General features: G+C 41.0%; 1 protein-coding gene across 1 annotated transcript in view; it reads left to right on the top strand.

Annotated features, from left to right (window-relative positions):
* DOCK1 (dedicator of cytokinesis 1) overlaps positions 1-20,824 on the top strand; it is a gene marked incomplete in the record, with an annotated part of 4,741,214 nt that overhangs the window by 4,651,985 nt on the left and 68,405 nt on the right. Inside the window, 1 exon segment of the mRNA XM_044056178.1 lies at positions 8,294-8,492. Coding sequence (XP_043912113.1) covers positions 8,294-8,492 — 199 coding nt within the window.

Genomic DNA, 20,824 nt, shown 5'->3' with positions numbered 1-20,824 from the left:
GAAAATTTAAAGTGGAAAAAAATCAGAAATGAAGGTATGCCACTCGGGAATTGTGGCACCCCATTATTTGGACCCAAAACTCGGTAAAAACTGAGTAATTCAGAACGTTTGGAAGGTATGGTGTGTGTGTCTAGTCAGAAGGAAACTAATATGTTTCTTATTGTTATTAATTCTTTTGTACTATGTGGGATGTGTGACATATTGCATACCTAATGCATTTTTCCAGTGCATTGAGTTATGATGAGAAAAGTGCTTGATGTTAAGGAATATTGCCAGGCAGTTTAGCATACACATTTAAGCAAATGCTTGATGGTAAGGAATATTGCCAGGCAGATGTTATGTGATCCTATCTCGCCTACATTCTGAACTGATGGGTTCGGAGCCGATCCCTCGGCTCCGACTCTGCACGCTTATGCTATAGAGCGAGGCCTCTAATTGGCTGAGCTATCTTTATCCCAGGATGCACCACCACTAATCCCCCAGATCTCGTTTGCCGCTATCAAGCTTAGACGTGGTCTCAACATTGGCTGGGCTAAGTACTATTTATTTAGGCTTTTCCTGTCACAAATTTCCTTCTTTTGAACCCAAAAGCTGTTTTAACAGCTATTGTTGTCATATCAGTGTGTTTGGTGAATTTTCGTTGAAAAATTTGTGATTTTTTTAGTCAGGGAAGGTTTCCCGTTTTAGTTAGAGGGGCCTTCCCCTGTTGCTTTGCTGTTTGTACATCTTTCTTGGGTCAAGCACCCGTTTAAGTTAGAGGGTCTTGACTCTCTTTATTTTTTCTATCTGTTTATCTGTTTAGTGTAAAAAAAAAAAAAAAAAAAAATATATATATATATATATATATATATATATATATATATATATATATATATATTTTTTTTTTTTTGAATTTGTTGAAGTTGTTGTATTCAACTTTGTCTTTGGCTAAATTTAGTGTTTCTTCACTTAAAAAGTTCTGTGGTTAAAACAATTATGTCTAAAGAGCACAAACCCTCCGGGTTTAAGAAGTGCACGAGGTGTGGTTTTAAAATGTCCATAACGGATGACCACGCCTCGTGCGTCTATTGCTTAAGTGCTAAGCACTTACAGGAGTCGTGTAGTGTGTGCCACGCGTTCTCTTCCAGAGTCCTCCAGGAGAGGAAAAACAAATTAATCCTCAAGGGATTAATCAAGCCTTCCTTCGAGGAGGCTTTATCTTCCTCTCCGTCTCCTTCTAAAAAGAAAAAAGCGTCGGCTCCGACCGCTAAAAAATCTAAGCCGACTTCTCCATCGGCTCCACGGACTTCGGAGCCGAGGTTGGAACGGTCTGCCTCGATGCCTCCAGCCTCGACCCCTCTGGTTTCGGAGCCGAGGTCTGGGGCATCGAGAGGCGGGTCACCCTCATCGGCTCCACTGATATTGGAGCCGATCAGGGTCACCGGCTCAGACTCTTCCCCCTCGGAGCCGAAGTCCTTATCGGCACCGAGGGAAATTTCCTTGAAACTTTCCTCGGAGCCGATAGTTGTTGAGTCCTTTCGGAGCCGGTCCCCGAGCCCTTCGGAGCCGATGGAGAAATCGGTTCGGGCCCGATCAGTATCCTCTAGGTCATCCAAGATGTCTGATTCGGACATCGACAGGGTGCTCCTTCGACTCTTCCAGTCTCCGGTGTTCCAAAAGCTGGTTTCGGCTCCAGCCCATTTGGCTTCGGAGCCAATGGTTCACTCCCATACTGTGGTTCCTCCTCCAACAGCTTTGGCACCGTTGGATCCGGTGCTGGTGGAACCTGTGGAGGTGTTAGGGTCAGGCCCGGCCCTTGCTCCAACTCCGGCTCTTGGGTCGGAGTTCAGTACACGGACTTCTTCCTTCGGCCCTGGGGGGGCGGCTTCGGGATTGATGCTCTCGGTTACAAGTCTCCCTCTTGGTGCGTCGGCGGGAGTACCGTCCACTGTCGTGGCCACGGAGGTGGGACCCTCCCAGGATTCTGGTGGTCCCGCCTTCAGGGCTATGAGGAGCGCTTTAGCCAAATCTTCCTTGGCTACCTCCACAGTTTCCCCAGCTACCTCCCTGCATACGGAGACTGGGTCATTGGCAGTCCCCCTGTCTTTAGACAGCGGAGCCCCCGGGCCTCAGGTTACCCCCGCTGGGGTTTCTCCCCTCCTGGAGGTCCTTCTGAAGCCTCTTCGGAAGAACCCCCCAGGAAAAGGTCGTGCAAGAGGAAGCACGTTGACTCCCCTGATGAGTCTTTGACATCTGACACTGATCTCGATGATGCAGAGGGGTCCCCTAAGTCGTCCTCGGATGATGTCTCCTTTGCAGACATCCTAGAAGCCCTAAAACAGCGAGGCGGCTGGCAGTCCAAACCTCCCTCTGCTGATGAGTCGGTGTTCCTGAAGGCCTTCGGGGCTCAGCCCTCCGCTTCCTGGGTGTCTCTGCCCTTCGACGAGCTCTTGGATTTGATCTGTCGAAGGGCGTGGGAACACCCAGACTCTGTGGAACCGGTGCCTGCTCGTCCGAACAAATTTCTCTCGGCCCCCCCTGATAGAGAGTTCCTTACTGAAGGTGTGGCTGTAGATGCTTTGGTTGTGGCATCTGCTACCCAGCAAAGATGTAGCAGAGGCTTCTATGTCCATCCATCCTCCTAATAAGGAGTCTAGGAGCATGGATCGGTACGGAAAGCGCACCCTTAGTTCAGCGGCCTTTACACTGAGGTCCTTGAACTACCTGACGCACTTTACCAGATTTCAGAGGGATCTGATTAAGGAGCTATCCGATACCCTCTTGGGTAACCTGCCTGAGGAGCTGGCCCAGACGGTTGGCTCTCAGCTGGCTACAATGCATTCCATTTCGAACTCGTCCATGAGGCTCATTTCGTATGCGGCCGAAGGGGCGAGTAGAGCGACGGGTACAGGCATTGCTCTATGGAGACAAGCCTGGCTCCGCCTGTGTCATTTCGCGGAGGCCTTTAAGTCTTCATTTGCCGACGCCCCCTTTGATGGGTCCTCCCTGTTTGGACCCAAGGTAAAAGACACACTAACCCGCTGTGAACAGGAGGGTAAGACTCTGACTGCCGTAGGGGCACGATTTTCCACTCCCTTTCGGCCTTATCCCAAGGCTAAAAGAGGAGGGAAAATGTGGTTCCGTGATCTCAGAAGCCTTACCCTCTCAGCAGGAAGGTTCCCCTTCCAGAGGCAGAGGAGGGGAAATTCATCCGGAGACGCCATCCCACAGGCGGCAGAGGCCCTCGCAACACTGGAGACCGAGTCCTTTCGTGGCTCTTCAGCCTTTCATAGTCCCTGAGGGATTGCCCGGCTGTGCTGCTCGAGCCAGTCGGGGTCGTCAAGCACCTGAAGGCCTGGGAAGGGATCACTCAGGACCGATGGGTGCTTCGGATTATCGCCGGAGGTTACTCCATCCCATTCTCTCCCCCACTCAGTCCAAAAATCCCGGACCCGCCACCCAGTCAACGGGATACCGCAGCCTCAGAAGTTTCAAAGCTGCTGCAAAAAGGAGTCATCCAACCAGTCCCCGCAGACCAGATTGGATTAGGGACTTACTCAAGATTCTTTTTGGTGCCAAAAAAGACCGGGGACTTGAGGCCCATTTTGGACCTCAGCATCCTAAACCGTTCAGTCAGAAAGTCCAAGTTCCGAATGGTCACTCTACAAACCATTCTCCCATTGCTGGAGAAGGGTGTTTGGATGTGCTCCATAGATCTCAAGGACGCGTATTATCATATCAGGATACATCAAGCGTCCAGGAGACATATACGCTTCAGCCTAGGAGGCAGTCATTTTCAGTTCCGTGCGCTGCCCTTTGGTCTCATCACAGCCCCCAGGGTGTTCAACAAGTGCTTGGCAGTAGTGACTGCTCACCTGAGAAGTCTAGGATTCCAGGTGTTTCCGTACCTAGACGACTGGCTCCTAACTGCCACCTCCAAGCATCTACTTCTGCGGAGCCTACAAGCCACTATATCACTGGGCAATTCCCTTGGAATCACCTTCAATTGGCCAAAGTCTGTGTTGCGGCCATCTCAAAGAATAAGATTCATAGGGGTAGAGATAGACTCAAACCAAATGCGGGTCTATCTACCTACAGACAGAATTCAAACCATACAAAATCAAGTTCGAGCCTTACTTCCCAGGTCCAAAGCCCCAGCCAGAATGGTCCTGCAGCTATTGGGATCCATGTCTGCCATGGTTCTTCTAGTCCCCTTGGCAAGGTTGCACATGAGAATCCTCCAGTGGCTTCTTTCAACTCAGTGGTCCTTTCAGGAACTCCCTCTCAATCACCTCATATGGATCACGGAATCTTGCAAACGGGACCTTCGCTGGTGGCTAGTGCCCTCCAATTTGGATCAGGGACGACCCTTTGTTCTTCCTCCTCCGGCGGCCACTTTGACCACGGACGCCTCCCAGATGGGGTGGGGGGGCATTCCCTGGGCAGGTCAGTCCAAGGCAAATGGCACCCGGAAGAGACTCTTCTTCATATCAACATCCTAGAAATGAGGGCAGTACTCCTGTCCCTTCAAGCCCTTCACGATTATCTCCCTCAGGGCGTAATTGCTGTTCACTCAGACAACATGTCAGTTGTCTGGTACCTGAACAAACAGGGAGGGACCAGATCCTATCCTCTTTGCAGAGAAGCCATGAGAGTTTGGGAATGGGCAGTCTCGACCAAACGCTTCCTAGTGGCTACTCACATACCGGGCAAGTCCAATGTCATAGCCGACAGATTGAGCAGAACCATCCTCTCTCCTCACGAATGGTCTCTGAATATGACAGTTGCAAGTCAGATTTTCAGGGAATGGGGAGTTCCGTGTTGCGACCTCTTCGCAACTCCTCTGAATGCGAAGTGCAAAGAATTTTTCTCCCTAACCCCGGCTCCGGGGAAGAGCCCCATGGACGCATTAGTCCATCCTTGGCCCACCGGCTTGCTTTATGCCTTCCCTCCAGTTCCTCTCCTCCCCAGGGTGATTCAAAAGGCATCTCTCTTGGGGAGCAAAATGATCTTAATTGCTCCTTACTGGCCTCGTCAAGTGTGGTTCCCCTGTCTTCGGAAACATGCTCTGGAAGGTCCATGGTTCCTGGACCAGGTCCCAGACCTACTGGTTCATCAGTCGGGACTATTCCACCAGTCCCTACACACCTTAAAATTGACGGCCTGGCTCCTCCTCTTCCGACGATAGTCAGGAGTCATACACTGGATCCAGATGTTGTGCACATATTATCTTCAGCCCATAAGTCTGCTACAAAGAAACTGTATTCTAGCAAATGGAAAAGGTTTGCTATTTGGGCTCAACTCCGGGGCCTGGACCCCATTTCTATTCCCGTGGCAGAAGTACTAAAATTTCTGACCTCTCTTTTCATTCAAGGCTCTTCAGTTTCTACCATCAAAGTACAATTGGCAGCAATTTCTAATTTTCACGAATCCATAGACCCACCTTTAATGAGCAAAAGATTGTGTAAGACCTTCTTGAAAGGTGCTGCTCTATTAAGACCTCCGATTTCTCATCCTGCACCTCCATGGGATCTCGATATAGTGTTACGCGCCTTGACTTCTTTCCCCTTTGAACCGGCAGCTACCTGTGATCTAAAGTTTCTAACATGGAAGACAGCCTTTCTGGTGGCGATTACTTCAGCCAGAAGAGTTTCAGAGCTTCAAGCTTGGTCAGTGAAACCCCCGTACTTGGTTTTTCATACAGAGTATCCCTCAGACCAAATCCTTCCTTTGTTCCTAAAGTTTGTTCTACTTTATGCTTACAACAATCGTTAGAGCTTCCAGTTTTTTTCCCAAAATACTCTAACAAAGCGGAGTTTATATCCCACACACTAGATGTCCACAGACAGTTACGTTTTTATTTAGATAGGACCAAACAAACAAGAAAAACAGATCAGTTGTTTGTATCCTTTGCAGAAAACAAATTGGGCAACGCTGTCACAAAGGTCACTATTGCCAAATGGATCAGGGACTGTATTACTCAAGCTTATATTTATTCTAACAAAGAGCTTACCACCTCTGTCAAGGCTCATTCTACAAGGGCTATGGCTACTTCGGTAGCATTTCATTCTAAGCTTGCTATTAGTGACATTTGTGCTGCAGCTACATGGTCTTCCCCGCACACCTTCATTTCCCACTATAAATTAGATGTGGCATCTAGAGGACGAGCTTCATTTGGTTCCACAGTGCTCAGGAGTGTTTTCCAATGAGCCACCCGGGATTTAGGTGCTAGGGACGCTGTCCCATCAGTTCAGAATGTAGGCGAGATAGGATCACATAACATCTTTTAGTTATGTACTCACCATAACTTCAGATGTTTGGGATCCATCTCGCCTACATTCCTAATAACCCACCCTCCTTCCCCCTTCCTTGGAGATCAGAGGATATCAGAAGGTCCGAATCCTGTTGTTTCATCTTGAAACATCTAACAATGTTATATAACCAAGTTGTGCATGTGTGCATGAATGCGGACAAACAAGATCTGGGGGATTAGTGGTGGTGCATCCTGGGATAAAGATAGCTCAGCCAATTAGAGGCCTCGCTCTATAGCATAAGCGTGCCGAGTCGGAGCCGAGGGATCGGCTCCGAACCCATCAGTTCAGAATGTAGGCGAGATGGATCCCAAACATCTGAAGTTATGGTGAGTACATAACTAAAAGTTTAGCATACACATTTAAGCAAGTATGGTAAAAAGAACATACAAACTCCACTTAAGCAGCAAGAAGAGGATAGGATTGAAGGCATGATCCAGGAGCTGTAAGACAGGAATCTTACTCTGAGTTATTGTGGTGGTCTTTTTTTCATAAGCTAACACTGGACTTGTGTAGCTAACATGCCTAAAACATTGGGTGTTCCTTATGTGTTAGTGCCCCTTTTACATGTAAGAATTATGTGCAAGAACTGTTTAAGTTAAATATCCCTTTATATGGTTAAGAAATATACCACCAGCAAGACGTCCATGCTCCTCCAGAAGCCAGCAGTCACGTGTGGTCTCTAGTGTTCTCTGAAGACTCTGTCATGTGACTGTGTGCCTAAGGCATGGGATCAAACACTATCCCCTCTGAAGAAAGGCAAACCATTGATGGTAAATCACACTTCCTGCCAGCTCCAACACATATGTCTAATAAAACTGTGGTAACCTGGGATGTAGTCAAAGGTTTATCCCTATCCCTCTATGCTAGTGAAGTTGTCTTATTCTTATACTGTTTCTTATCTCACATTCAGATTCACTATTTCAGTACTGGAATAAATATGGATATAGCCAGTGTTGTGCTTGTGTGTGTGTGTGTGTGTGTGTGTGTGTGTGTGTGTATATATATACATACGTACCCACAGACAAAAACCTAGACAGAGAGAGATAATGGTACTATATTTCTACTTTATTCGTAAGTAAAAGAGTTGCTTGAATCTCTGTACATTTTGCCCTTTTAAACAGTAGACAGATCTGATAAGGTATTTGCTTTTCTGTCCTTTATATAGCAAAGGCATTTTATCTAGCTTTCCTCACACCAGTCACTGCCTCACAACGCAAATTCTATAGTGCAGCTCTTGGGTTCTCTTGCAATACTGGGCTGTTGGGGGCTTGAAATTCCTACTTTACCATTGTGCACCATTCCTTCAGCATGAAAAACAGATGCAGTATTGGTCATTGTTATTTCAGTGCCATACATGTCTAACAGTCAAACAACATTGTTAATTATGTGTTAGTGAGTAGCATTAGTACTGTATTACCTCTGTGCCATTTCAGTCAGCAGTCACTCAAAACAGGGCAGAGATTACAGTTTTAAATTCATAACTACTTGCTTGTGAAATTTTGTATAATTTATTTGAATGGATTATTCAGGAACAGAATGTTCTCCTGCATTCTCCTGTCTACCTGTGTAACATTTATGACCTACAGCCTTTCCCATTCACTTTATTATGCCATACGTTTATAGCATTTCTGACACATTGATGAAGGGAATATCCCGAAAGCTTTGTGAGCTGGTTTGGAATAAACTGCTTTTACTTTGACTCAACCCTGCATTTCCAGGTTTTGGATTTATTATTTGTTTATACATCTTTTCCCCAGTTGTTATACTTAGTACCCATATGTCAAAATATTAAACTTCAATTTGTGCAAAATCTGTAGCTGCAATTACATTAACGCAAGATTCAGTGGCAACTGTCAGATCTATAACTGCATTATGTATTGTGTGCTCTTGAGTAAAATTTTATATGGTTTCCCATCTCTCTATTGAAATGGAGCCCTTGGACTCACAGATATTATTTATGTAAATCTGATGAACTAAGAATATTTGTTTTCATTCCCCAGGTTTATACTTGAACCACTCTTGCCAAAGAAAGCACATTCAAGATCTCAGGATAAACTGGACAGAGATGACGTGGAAAAAGAGAAAAAAGATAAGAAAAAAGAAAAGCGAAACAGCAAGCACCAAGAAATATTTGATAAAGAGCTCAAAGCTGCAGAAATTCCACTCCAACAGCCAGAGGCTGTAATTCTTTCAGAAACGGTAATTTTGTACTTGATTGTCATATGCTTGTGAAAGAAATGAAAGCATCTGAGTGACTTAAATATAGCCACATGTAGCTTTTTTGTTTATATATATATATATATATATATATATATATATATATATACACACACACACATATAGCGCTTGTGTGTGCATGTCTGTGTGTGCTATATCTATAATTATATTGAGTGTTAGGGTCACCACCCATTACTAAGGTGGTGCAGGGTGGAGCCCTCCTGCCCTTCTTAGTAATGGGTACTAAATGTAAAACTGCCCCTTCCCCCAAATCTAACCCTGTACCTTTCCTTAATAAATACCTTTCTGTAACACTGATATTATTCAGAAGAATTTGAGGATAGTGTTATGGATGGTTTTAGTGTTAATATCAGGAGAGGAAATACATTTCCTGTCTCAATATTTTTTATTTCAACATTTATTTATTGTGATCTTTATTTCATTTGATATTCTGTATGTTTGAATATTTTTGTCAGTGTTTTGAGTTCAAAATTAAGAAATTTATCATACAGAATATAACTATACTGTATGCATTTTATATATATATATATATATATATATATATATATATATATATATACCCACACACACTAATAGCATCTGACTGCTTTAAAAATGATGCTTTTCTGTATAATCTTGCAAACTACAAATCTTGGTGTGGTCTGCCTCTGTACTGCAAAACTTCATCCCGAGGTCTTTTTCTGTGCTGTAGCAGCAGCAGAATGCATATAACTGACATAAAATGGAAGGAGAAATAATATTTTTTTCCACTAGAAGATATTAGGGAAACTGAGTGACAGGAGTAACGAAAATGTTCAAGATGCTCTAGGGTAGTCTCCAAGTAGGAGCTACAGAGATGGATCTGGAGGCAGCAAGAAGTTCTTAGAGTCATGAAGTAAAAAAAAATGGATCACCAGCACTTCACTGTTCAGAAACAAGCTACAGTAGTAGAATAAGAGTAAAATTAAACTGGCAATGTTGAAGTAGAAAGTCAAGGCTGAGTATTGAACTAGACAGTATGGAAAACCAAGTCAGCTGAGATGATATCTGAGTCTAAGGCATAACAGAAACAGTGAAAGATAGAGAACTGTATAATTCCTTCCACATTAAACTCTTACAAGCAATAAATAAATACACATATTGCCCTAGATGGGGACATAGAAGCCACATGGGGGAGACAAAAGAACTCTTCCAGACCTCAGCAGGTTATATTGAAGCTGCATTCTTTCTAAGCTAAAGACTGACCTCTAAATAAACCTCTACCTGCTTCATAGCATTAAAGTGAAAGTTTTAAATATTACAATGTTTCCGTATTACTCTAGGGAGTCATTGAAATGTTCATTTATTTTAGAGCTGAGAAAGATATCTGTAATTTTGTTGGTAGTGGTACCATTTGTCCAGGCAGGAACTCCAAGGGAATGACTGTACTGTCCTGCAATTACAGACCTGATAATTGTGTAGGGTAGCCTGTGTGTGGGGCTAGGTTAGTTCTATAAAGTCATTTCTGCTTCAAAATCCATCTACTTTTTCCAAGTTACCTCTCTTTAATGTATAAATGTGCTGCGTGCAAATATTGTAAATTTGTAAATGATGGACCATATGTCTCAGTACAGAATTATGAATATGCCCTTTCTTGCCCTGAAAGATGCAGTTGTAGTACTGCTATGTTAGTCTATGTGGCTACATGCATAAGCTGCCAGGGATTTTACATGGGCAAAACTATACGTAGGCTCCACGACAGAATAACTGAGCATTTGAGGGAAATTACGAACCAAAACAAGCACAACTTGCTGTTTTTACACAGCATTAGATGCACCAGTTTTAAAAGGTTTATTTTCTTTGTCATTGGCTTGTTTTTTTTTTTCCTAATGGGGGGGGGGGTGATCACAAGTTGGAAGTTGAGACTAAGGAATATATATGGCAGTTAAGGCTAAATGCCATGTGTCCACCAGGTTTAAATGATAATATATCATTGGTCCCTGTGTTGAAGCAAACAGCAAAAATTATTTAACTATTCTTGCTTTTTTAATTTGAGCAATTATGGTAAGATTTTCACATGGAAAATTTAATGTATATATGTAGTTTCCTAAATACTGACTTTTTACAAAGGCATCTTTTTCCAAAATCTTTAGCTAGCCTGTTAACATGGTTTATGCTAGTACTTTTTTAACTTCAGCTGAGCCTTTTATTTATGGTTTGGAGTAGGTTTAATTATGATGTAACCTATTTTGATTGGTTGCAAAGTCACTGTATTGTTTTGTATGTTTCCAAATGACTCTGATGAAGCCATAATATTTTCTGGCGAAAGCACTCAGCTGTTTGGGATTTTACCTCGTTATTAAAGTGGAGTTATTCTTTCCTTTGTTTGGTTTTTAATATTTTTTTACATTTGTTACAAGTTTTTTACCCTTCCTGGGTTGTTTTTATTGTTTAATAGTTTTATTATATATATTTAATTTAAACTAGAAATTATAGTTTGTTTTATTTTTTGCTATACATTGGTAGATATTATTGTCTAATTTGCTGTTAGAGCTCCTACAGCCAATTGAAAACCTTCTTATGATGTCATAAGTGGAATCAGTCTTTGATTTGTTCTTTGGATTTTAAATAGTGAGTGTTAATCTGTGTATTTTTAAAGTCTGATGAAGCGTTGAAGTCAATGCGAAATTGCTTATTAAGGTATAATAAAAGCTTTTTTGGTTCATTTTACATAGCTGTGTTTGTTGTCACTCAGTTTTTATTCAGGCTTTAATAAGTAACAAGTACTCTTATCACATTTCTTTTTCTGTTTAAATAGCTGTGTTTTATAGTTGACACCATTGTAAATAGTTATTTTAGTTGTTTTTTTATTAGATATGTATATTTGTTTCATAATATTTCTGTTATATATTAATATTTTGTTAAAATTTTCAATAAAACAAAGTCACCCTACCTTGATATCTAGCTTACATTGGCCTGAATTAAAGACTGCCTTAAGTTGACCCCACTAAAGATCTCTCTCTCTCGTAATGTCCTTGACTTCCATGTTCTGGGGAATGTAGACTTTTGGGATCTCCATAAACTGAGTGAAGTCCTTTGAGGTCCATTCGCAAGAGAGAACCTTCAACAGGGCATAAATTGTCACCTCTCAGTCATTCCTACCTTTTGAGGGACCTAAGAAGTTGCAAAGAGAGTGAATTCAGTGAAGATAATGTGAAGGCTCCATACACGGACTTCCCCTGCAATTTTTTGACCTTTTGAAGGACAGAGTTTTCACAGCTCTATTCACCTGTCTGAGGAAAAAGGCAGTGTGTTTTATCATGAGTTGTCAGGAGCTACAGTGCCATTCTGTCCACTCAAATATTATTTTAGCATCAGACCTTGTCTCTGTGCTCCAGAATAGTGGAAGACCTTGCCCAATTCAGTTTGGGCTTACCATTTCTGAATCAGGATGCATGTCATATATTGTCAATGGTTGTCTGCTGAAGTTGTTAAGCTTGCCTTGTTTCTTCCATTGTTTAAGAAAACACAAACCATCCACATATTTTGGCAATGCTTCATATCCTATAAATTCTGAAATGGAAGTGTGTCATAATTTGGTGCATGAAGAAACTGAATTTCAAATGCTCACATCACCCATGGCAATGATTGATGTACTTATGGTAGTAGACCAAAATAAACTATGGCATCACCTTGACTGACAGTCGTATCATGAGAGTCATAAACCTGCTGTTGACTCCTTGAACTCCAAATCCAGTTTTCTTTCTGGAAAAAAGTATTCAGACAAACTGCCAGCTTACAGCCTGGCCACAGTTTTCCAGGAACTGAGCACCAAGAGATTGATCAGTTTGTCATTTCTCCTCCTTTCTCACTTTAGTTCAACAGTTTAGTTTTGATTTAGCAGAGGATTTGTTTCTCTCTCTGTCTTCCCCTGTCTCTCTCTCTCTTTCACCTGTGGTAGTGTAGATTCCTGTATTCTTTTCTTTCAGTTCTCCTTAATTCACTGTCATTGCAGTTGTAAAACAGGTGCCAGAACCATAGTAAAAGCCTGAGATGATTTCCTTGGTTGGGGCAGTAGTATCCTGTAGCTTGAGATGTGAATATTCTCCAGTTTCGTTGTTCTATTGAACATTCTACAGGAAGTCATTGACATGATAAAATTTGCCACCTTCTTCTCATCAGATGTACATTTATGAAGACAGAGGTCCCAGGCCTTTGCTGCTCAGTTGTCAACTCATCAAATGGAATACTAGAATGGATGGTGAAGAAAAAAAATCTGCAAAGGTGTTCAAGAGTTCAGGAGGCAAGGGAGAGGTTGTAAGAGGGCATTGTATTATGTTTCACCCCTTGATGATATATTTTTTTTGTTATAGAAGTTGTAAGGAAGTTTATCAGTTGCTGGTCATTGTGTGTTGTGCTCAGAAGCAATGGTCCTGCAGTCACCCCCTGCTGAATTGACAGTATCATTTTCTGATCCAGTGTTAAGAGGAGGTGGAGAGAGGATTATGCTTTATTGACTGCAGCATTTACACACACTGTAATAGAATTTTTATTAAGCCCTACCTCTCACCAACATCTGTTACTTCACAAGGTAGGCACACATGTTGCTGTGAGGGGAAAGGTCCCCACCTGTGTGGTGGGGGTGCATTCCCCCATTTCCCTGCCTAGGATTCACTACAACAATAGCAACCTGTGTCCATTGCCTTGCTATCGCTAAAAGGGTTCATGTTCCAGTTTTATCCCCATTTTTTCCCTTTGAACAGGCCATCAGACATTGCCTTCTTACTACACAATATGACCCTTGAGCAGTTTGGGCACTACTCAAAATTGTAACTTCTGGATCACAAGCTGGACTACACCGTTTTACAACACAGACTTTTGTCTATGAATTTTTACTATGTTTTTATAGTTTTGATTAAAGAGATCATAATATCTCTGCACCCTTCTTTTTTTCGTTAAAACATTGCATTGCACTTATCAAATCAGCATACTCAGCTGTTAGTCTTCCAGATAAGTTCAGTTCTCTTATATGTTTAACACTGTTATATAGTAAAGTCATATCCATTTAATATGCATATCATGCATATGCCATCCCAACTAAAAAAAAAAAATTTTTGTTTTCCATTTTGAAATTCTCCTACTGCTGTTATATTGCCCATATTTTGGAGTTGTAAGTTTACAAACAGATTATGGCAAATCTGACATCTGAAACTCCATACACATGGTTTTCAAGACATTATATATTCATAGCAATTTATTACTCTCCACATGCCTCCTACAAATGTGAAATCCACTAATAACATTGTTTATGTTAGTAACATTTTATATTACCAACAATTAGTTAATTTTAAATACAAGCAGCTGGACTGATTTCTCTAAAATGGCAGAGAAGAATTTAAAAGCTTCAAAGATGTTCCCCTCCTTAAATAAAAAAAGTCAGTTTAGTTAATTGTTAGGATAGAACTCTAAATATTTTTCTGCCCATTCCATAACAAGTTTTGAGTTATTTTTTCTCATTGACTTTACCATTAGCATATGAATAATAAGGTTCATAGGTAGGTACTAGGCTATCGGCCCTGGGGCCTGTATAAGCCTAGCCAAAAAGGTTCCCTGGCTTTCGCCACCCAAGAAAATTTCTCAGTATAATCTGCTTATCTCCTATCATCAACTGGCATATAGTTGTCCTGTTAGAATACAGGAGTGCATCTCTGTCATCTGTCTTCATTTACTTTTATCTGTTTTTCTGTACTTTACCAGCTTTGTGTAGGTGCAGTGTATATAGTTTCATAGTTCATAATAAATGTGTTGTTTAATCGGGTTATTCTATTATTTTTAGTTATAAATAGTTAAGTGACTAATTTGTATCTTGTTTTTTAATTGCTCTTGATTTGGATGTATTATATTATAAAATTAATATAAAATGTTATTTTTTTTCAGAAAAAAAATGTATGCATGTTATTCTTCCCAAATTTAACCTACACCTACCTTGGGGAGGAAAAAAACAATACTTCACCACATTTTGTCTGTGCATTAAATAGTGCAAATCTAAATCTTTAATATGTAATTATTTTTTTTGCTTGCAGTCATAAGTATTTTCCAGGTCCATCTCTCTATGCAACATTTCACAGCTTTGTGCCCTTCTACTCTTGTCAGTGGCTGACAGAATACTCTTATGGTTCATGCCTTCCTTTAGCTACTTTAGATCACCTGTGCAATGCTGAATCAGAGAACACCTTTTGTGTCTGTAGGTTTTATCTCAAACATCCTCTCCCATAGTACTTTAGCTCATCTCCATGTCGTCATAGCTGTGGCTTCAAAAAATATATACATCCTTGCTTCTTTCTGCATACTATGGCAGTTTGCTTTCTAATGGCTTTTCAAGAGTTTCTCTAGAATTAAGGGTCATTTGTATATGATCTTTAATTGCTAAGCCCAAATGTGATTCCAGACCCCAGTGCTATTCCTTGCATCCATAATATGTTTGCAGTGATTTGTCGTTATTATCATCCCCACTTCCCTTTCCCATCACTCAAAAAGGTTGATGTGGCATGGTCTACTAACTCCTTTTTAACTGCATACATCAAAACTCAGCTTCTTTTCTTTCTGAATTTTACACCAGTTGAAATATAGGGTTGCCTTTTGTCTTTTTGGTCCGACCATTTGCTTCTCATATGCCAATACATCTACCTTTTGGCATATGGAATCTCTTTTTTGCATAGTTGTTTCTAATATCTTGAAAATATCTCTAGCCTTTCTTCATTTTCCTAGATGTTGCTCAAATGTAAAGAACCCCTTCCATTTCCATACATGACAAGGGCCTTCTTATACTTCCTTTCTCTGTCCTTCTGCATTCAGTAGTAACCCAGCGTATTGCATTCCTACCATATCGCATAGCTCAGTCTACCTATTTTCTGATATTGGCTAATGAAACTGTTCTCAGCAACTCTTGACACTCTAATATTTCAGCCTTCCTCATTTAGCTCAGTATCCCAAAGCAGTTTATTGCTGTTCAAGGGTAGAACATACCTGGGAAAGTAGGAGAGCGCCATACTTCCCCTCCCATTTCCTTACTGATTTTAGATTGTTTTGCCATTCTCTTACCCCCACCCCGCCCCCATGTCCAGTGCTATATTTTACCCTGTAAACTCTGTAATCCAGTAGCCTTTGTCTGGTAAGTTCTGTAAGACATATACCACTGGGAGGAATGCCATTATTCATACTGCATTAAACTTTCCTAATAGTGTGCCAACCTATTTATCTATTATGTAATAGTTTCTTTAACTTGTGTGAGGATACTTCCAAGTTTCTATTTTCTGGCTTCTGTAGTGAATTCCATACCTCTCATCACATAATTTAGAGTCTAACCCTTCTTTTATAGGTTTGCAGCCTGTGAATCTCTCTTCTATCCTAACATGGTAACCACTTTTTCCTTCTGATTGTATACCCATCCCAGCTGTTGTCAGATCAGCCAGTATTCTACCTAGGATTGTGTTGACTTTCTTTTCCACTAGTATGGCAGTTACTTGCTTATAGTCTAAGCCTAGCTACTCCTTACCCATTCAGCGTGCCCTGTTCCCTTCCTTTCTTAGCCAGTTCTACTATTAAACAAACCCGGGGACAGCAGGCAGCCCTTCCTACATTTTTTTGATATCTGGGTCACTTCAAAAAGATGTACCTTCATCATTATTTTTAGTTCAGGATTCCTGTACTGTACTATAATTCATCCTACAAGGCAACACCCAAATCATTGTTACTTAATACCTTCTGTACGATATTACACTCAAGGAAAATTAAATTCTTCCTAAAATCAGGTCACACAGTCCCAGGGTTAATTTACTCTCTTCTCTTTCTTGCAATGCAGGTTATGAAATCTGCCATCATCAGCCAATGGTCATTGGCCTGGCCCTCATAAAACCTCAATTTCTGTAGTTCCTGAGACTACCTTGTGTAACGTAATTATCAGAATTTCAGTCATAACCATGACATACATGCTAGTGAGATTGGTCTGTAGTTACATGACTGTGGCATTCCTCCTTCCATTTTTTTGTATGACCACAAGTCACGTTTTAGTTATTGAAGGGAATACCTTCCCCAATTTACCTTTCTGTATAAACTCTCCCCTCAATGTTTGTATCATTTATTTCTCTCACCATTTATACAATGCTGTTGGAAGTCACGGGGCCCACTACTTTTACCCAATATGTGCTGAGTTTTGACAGGCATGATTTGGCATTATTGGTTGATAATTCATTTAAGCTTCACAGTCAAACATGGAAGCCCCAGTCTGCATATACTCCCATTGTCTTGAGTGTACTGTAGTGAATAATGAATAGCACTTGTTACATGTTGGTATTAAGACAACCCTGTATCTTGAAGTCAAAGAGAGATTTTGACTACAAGACCCCACCCACACACACACACACACACCTATGGTGTATCTGCATGTGCTATTATTACTTTCCTAACTCTGTGGTGTCAGTGTGCTGTAGTACCCCCCTCCCTCCATTACTGACCAGAATGTCTGTAACTCAACCACTAAATTATTGCATCCCTTATTTGGATTTTAAACTACATTGAAAAGAAAATTATACCCCCAGCTTCTCTGCTTGCCTCTGTAAACTCTGTTTTCTTGCAGACCAGTTCCCATGGTTTTCCCATACCCCTTACGTATGTATACTAATTTCCCAGACACACAACTGCAGTCAACTGGAGTATATCATTAGTCCACTAACATAAGTCAAATATTACACAGATTAGAACACTGACTTTGCTGGACTGTGACAGCTTCACAACCCACTGATAGTGACTTCACAATGTTTGAGCTCTTTTGCTGTCATTGCATTTCCAGTGGTTTTCACTTTGATTATGTACATTTGCAATGTACTGTGATTGACAAAGTGAGTGTTAGGTTATCAGTGATGATATATATTTATATGTATGTGTATGTATTTATATGTGTATGTGTTTATGTACACACACACACACACACAGACGGTTATAGACAAGTGGTAAATAATTCAAGTTGTCAAACAGAAAAAAACAGCAGATATACGAGCTTTTTTTTCTGGGGGATATTTCAGTACAGTGGGAATTGGGGAATTTCACCTTTCCCCAATGTATTGTAGTCTCAGAGTTACTATACATAATTGCAACAGATGTAGTGGGTGCAGGGGGACTACCCCCAGCAAATATTTTTCTTTTCTACATCCGCATACCAAGCAAAAGATTCATCTTGACTTTTATTATGATTGTAGAACCAAAAATGTGATATATTATGCCAGTTGTACTGCATTTTATATTGGCAAAACCAATGGAATGTTGTAAGACAGAATATTGGAGCATGCATGTGATAATACAGAGTCATAAGAGTACTAGTGTCATAGGAAAACATATATTAGATAGATAGTGGTAATGATCACAGCTTTAAATTTCTTTTTTTGGAGTTGGTTTTTGAAAATATGAGGGCTGGTGACTTCAAATGTAGCACTGAGAAGAAGGAAATTAAATGGATATTGTTGAAGGGAAATATGTATCCTGGTTTAAATGAATGTGTCTCTGAAGCCAATTTTGAAGTCCTTTCCTGTAACTAGTCTAGTCCAGATACAGATTTGCTATGTCCAGGACTGTTTGTAAGCTTCAGAGCCCCCAAGCCTTTCTGTGTCGGAAGGAAGCCTTCTAGCTTATCAGTGGGAGAGGTAGGTACTAGGTAGCCTGCCTACCACAACAGGAGTGGTTTCTGGCCCAGAAATTGTAGTTTATTGGCTGTTTGGGCAACTGTTCCATCTCTTTCAACTTTCTGGTTTAAAAGCCCACGTTTGAGCTTGTTTCCCACCTTTATACTGTAACAATCTTGTCCAGATACAGATTTGCTGTATCCAAGACTGTTGTAAGCCTCTGTGCCCCCCCCCCAAGCCTTTCTGTGTTGGAGGGAAGCCTTCTAGCTTATCAGTGGGAGTGGTAAGCACTAGGTAGCCTGCCTACCATAAGAAGAGTGGTTTCTGGCCCAAAAATTGTAGTTTATTGGCCGTTTGGGCAGTTTTGCCATCTCTTTCAACTTTCAGGTTTAAAAGCCCACTTTTGCACTTATTTCTTGCCTTTCCTGTAACTAGTCTAGTCCAGATACAAATTTGCTGTATCCAGGACTGTATGTAAGCTTCTGAGTGGTGCAAAAATGTCTGCTCTTCAATTTTTCCCGTAGACCTGCTAGTTCTCTCCTCTCCTCCACTTTTACTAGCTTATTAGTCTAGCACTTTACCAGACATCTTGTAGCAATTATTGTAGCACACAAAAGTGCTAAGAGCACTAAACGTTCTACAAGGAAACAGCTCCAGTACTTGCCCACCCCTCCAGGCATATCTAAAGGTCAGTTGCCTATGCTTTATGTTATTAATTAGGTGAACTTAGGCATCCTGAGGCAATGTAGCAACTGTTTCATGTACACTGACAACACTCTTCTCTTACTTCCCAACACTCTGACTTGCGAGAGATGCACTTATATATCCAAAATGGAAGCCACCCACTCTCCGGCCAAGACCAGAATATCTGGCCAAGAGGAGAAGGTAAACACTGGCACCACACCACATGGAATACATAGAACTCCAGAACACACCTCAGCACTGCCGTCACATAAAAACACAAACCACACACCCACCTTCACGGAGGATCTCAATAAAAATCTACCCAAACAGCAGAGACCTCCAAGACAGAAACACACTCGACCACCACAACACAACACTTAATCACGAGACACACAACTCTCCTAAACAGTGTGCCACTCAACCAAAGCCCCTATGGCAAAACAGCATGCCCAACACACTAGTCATAGGTGACTCAATAATGAGGCACACTGATGTCTCACTCACTAGGTTGAATAAGAAGAAAGTAACAGTCAGCTGCCTGTCAGGTGCCAGGATCCGCCACATAATGCACGCACTCATGTCCCTCAACAACAGGTACAAATATGACTCTGTCATTGTACATGTGGGTGTGAATGACCTGAGTTGTACCTCCCCTGACTACATGAAAAGAGACATGGAGGAGCTTTTGGATTATATAGCCCAGACTGGTATGACCCTAGTCTTGAGCAGCCTCTTACCATCACCCAGAATGATACCACAGTAGAAGCAGAAAATGATTGATTTCAACAGTTGGCTAAGTTTCACCCTGGTGATCACTCCAGTTGCTCTACTCAACAGAGGCACTGGAAAGTAAGGTTGGATGGCACGATGTCAGGGTAATCCTATGGGCTAGGCTTGTAAAGGCTCTAGGGCCATTTGCCTAGTACACACCTATGAACCTATTAAATATATTCATTAGTTCTCATACATATTTAGGAGTATGTACCCTTCTGACATGAATATTTAAAAAAAAATTAAATAGGCATGCTAGTTTTGTGCATTTGGATTGATTATTTAGATTCCCAGTGGGTCATATTGTTAAATGGCTCATTTCTGGGTTTGGTTGGTTGAACCCTTAGTGAGTAGTGCTTCTGAATTGTTACATTGTTCCTGTTGGAGCTATTTTTTTATTTGTTTTTTTTTTATAAATGTAAGTAACCTTGTATATAATGTTAATGGGCTGAAGAAGCGGACTTTGTCTGTGCAAAAACACTTACCTGTTTGTTATGTATGCTAGTTGTTTTTGTTTTATTAAAAGTGTGTGCTTCACTTGTGGCGACTGGAATCTTTTTATTTAGAATGTTGCTGTTTCTGTTAGTCTTTCAGTTTTCATCTGACCACCCAACTTTGTTTTGCGGATATCTGTCAAAATCTAAGGACAAGATATCTGGACAAAGCCAAAAATAATGGGAGGACAAAGGCCCCAAAATAGGAACTGATTTTAAATATTGCTCTTACAAACTTAGAAAGTTGCTAGAATAATATGTTTTGCATTAAAATTTAAAATGCATTTTTCTAAAGGATATGAAGCCTGAAACTCAAAAGTTTCATTATTTAGTGATTTCAGCGATTTGCCATAAGACCACAAATTTTATGAGGAGCAGAACAAAAATATGAGCCAAGTATCTCGACTTTCTGCAAAAAACTAGACAATTCAGAGGTATGATCTCTTTGGCTACTGCTGATAACTTTTTGAACAGAAGAAACATTTATTCTTCTCTCTTAACTATCTTATACTGTTCTGTCTGCTTTTTCATGTCTAAGCAAATACTTTTTTGCTATTTTGAACCACAAAATGTTGGCATAATTGTTTTTACTCAGATACCGACTTCCTTATAGCAGCCTTCAAATTAACTATTTCCTGAGATGTCTAACCTTGCATCTGATGTACTGCACACCTCCTTTCCTTAGCTCAGTACTCCTCTATTTTTCCTGTCT

Source organism: Protopterus annectens, chromosome 14.part0, assembly GCF_019279795.1.
Source record: "Protopterus annectens isolate FY-2018-M chromosome 14.part0, PAN1.0, whole genome shotgun sequence".
Classification (NCBI taxonomy): domain Eukaryota; kingdom Metazoa; phylum Chordata; order Ceratodontiformes; family Protopteridae; genus Protopterus; species Protopterus annectens.
The sequence above is the reverse complement of the archived record's forward strand: the minus strand, read 5'-3'. Positions and strand labels throughout refer to the sequence as shown.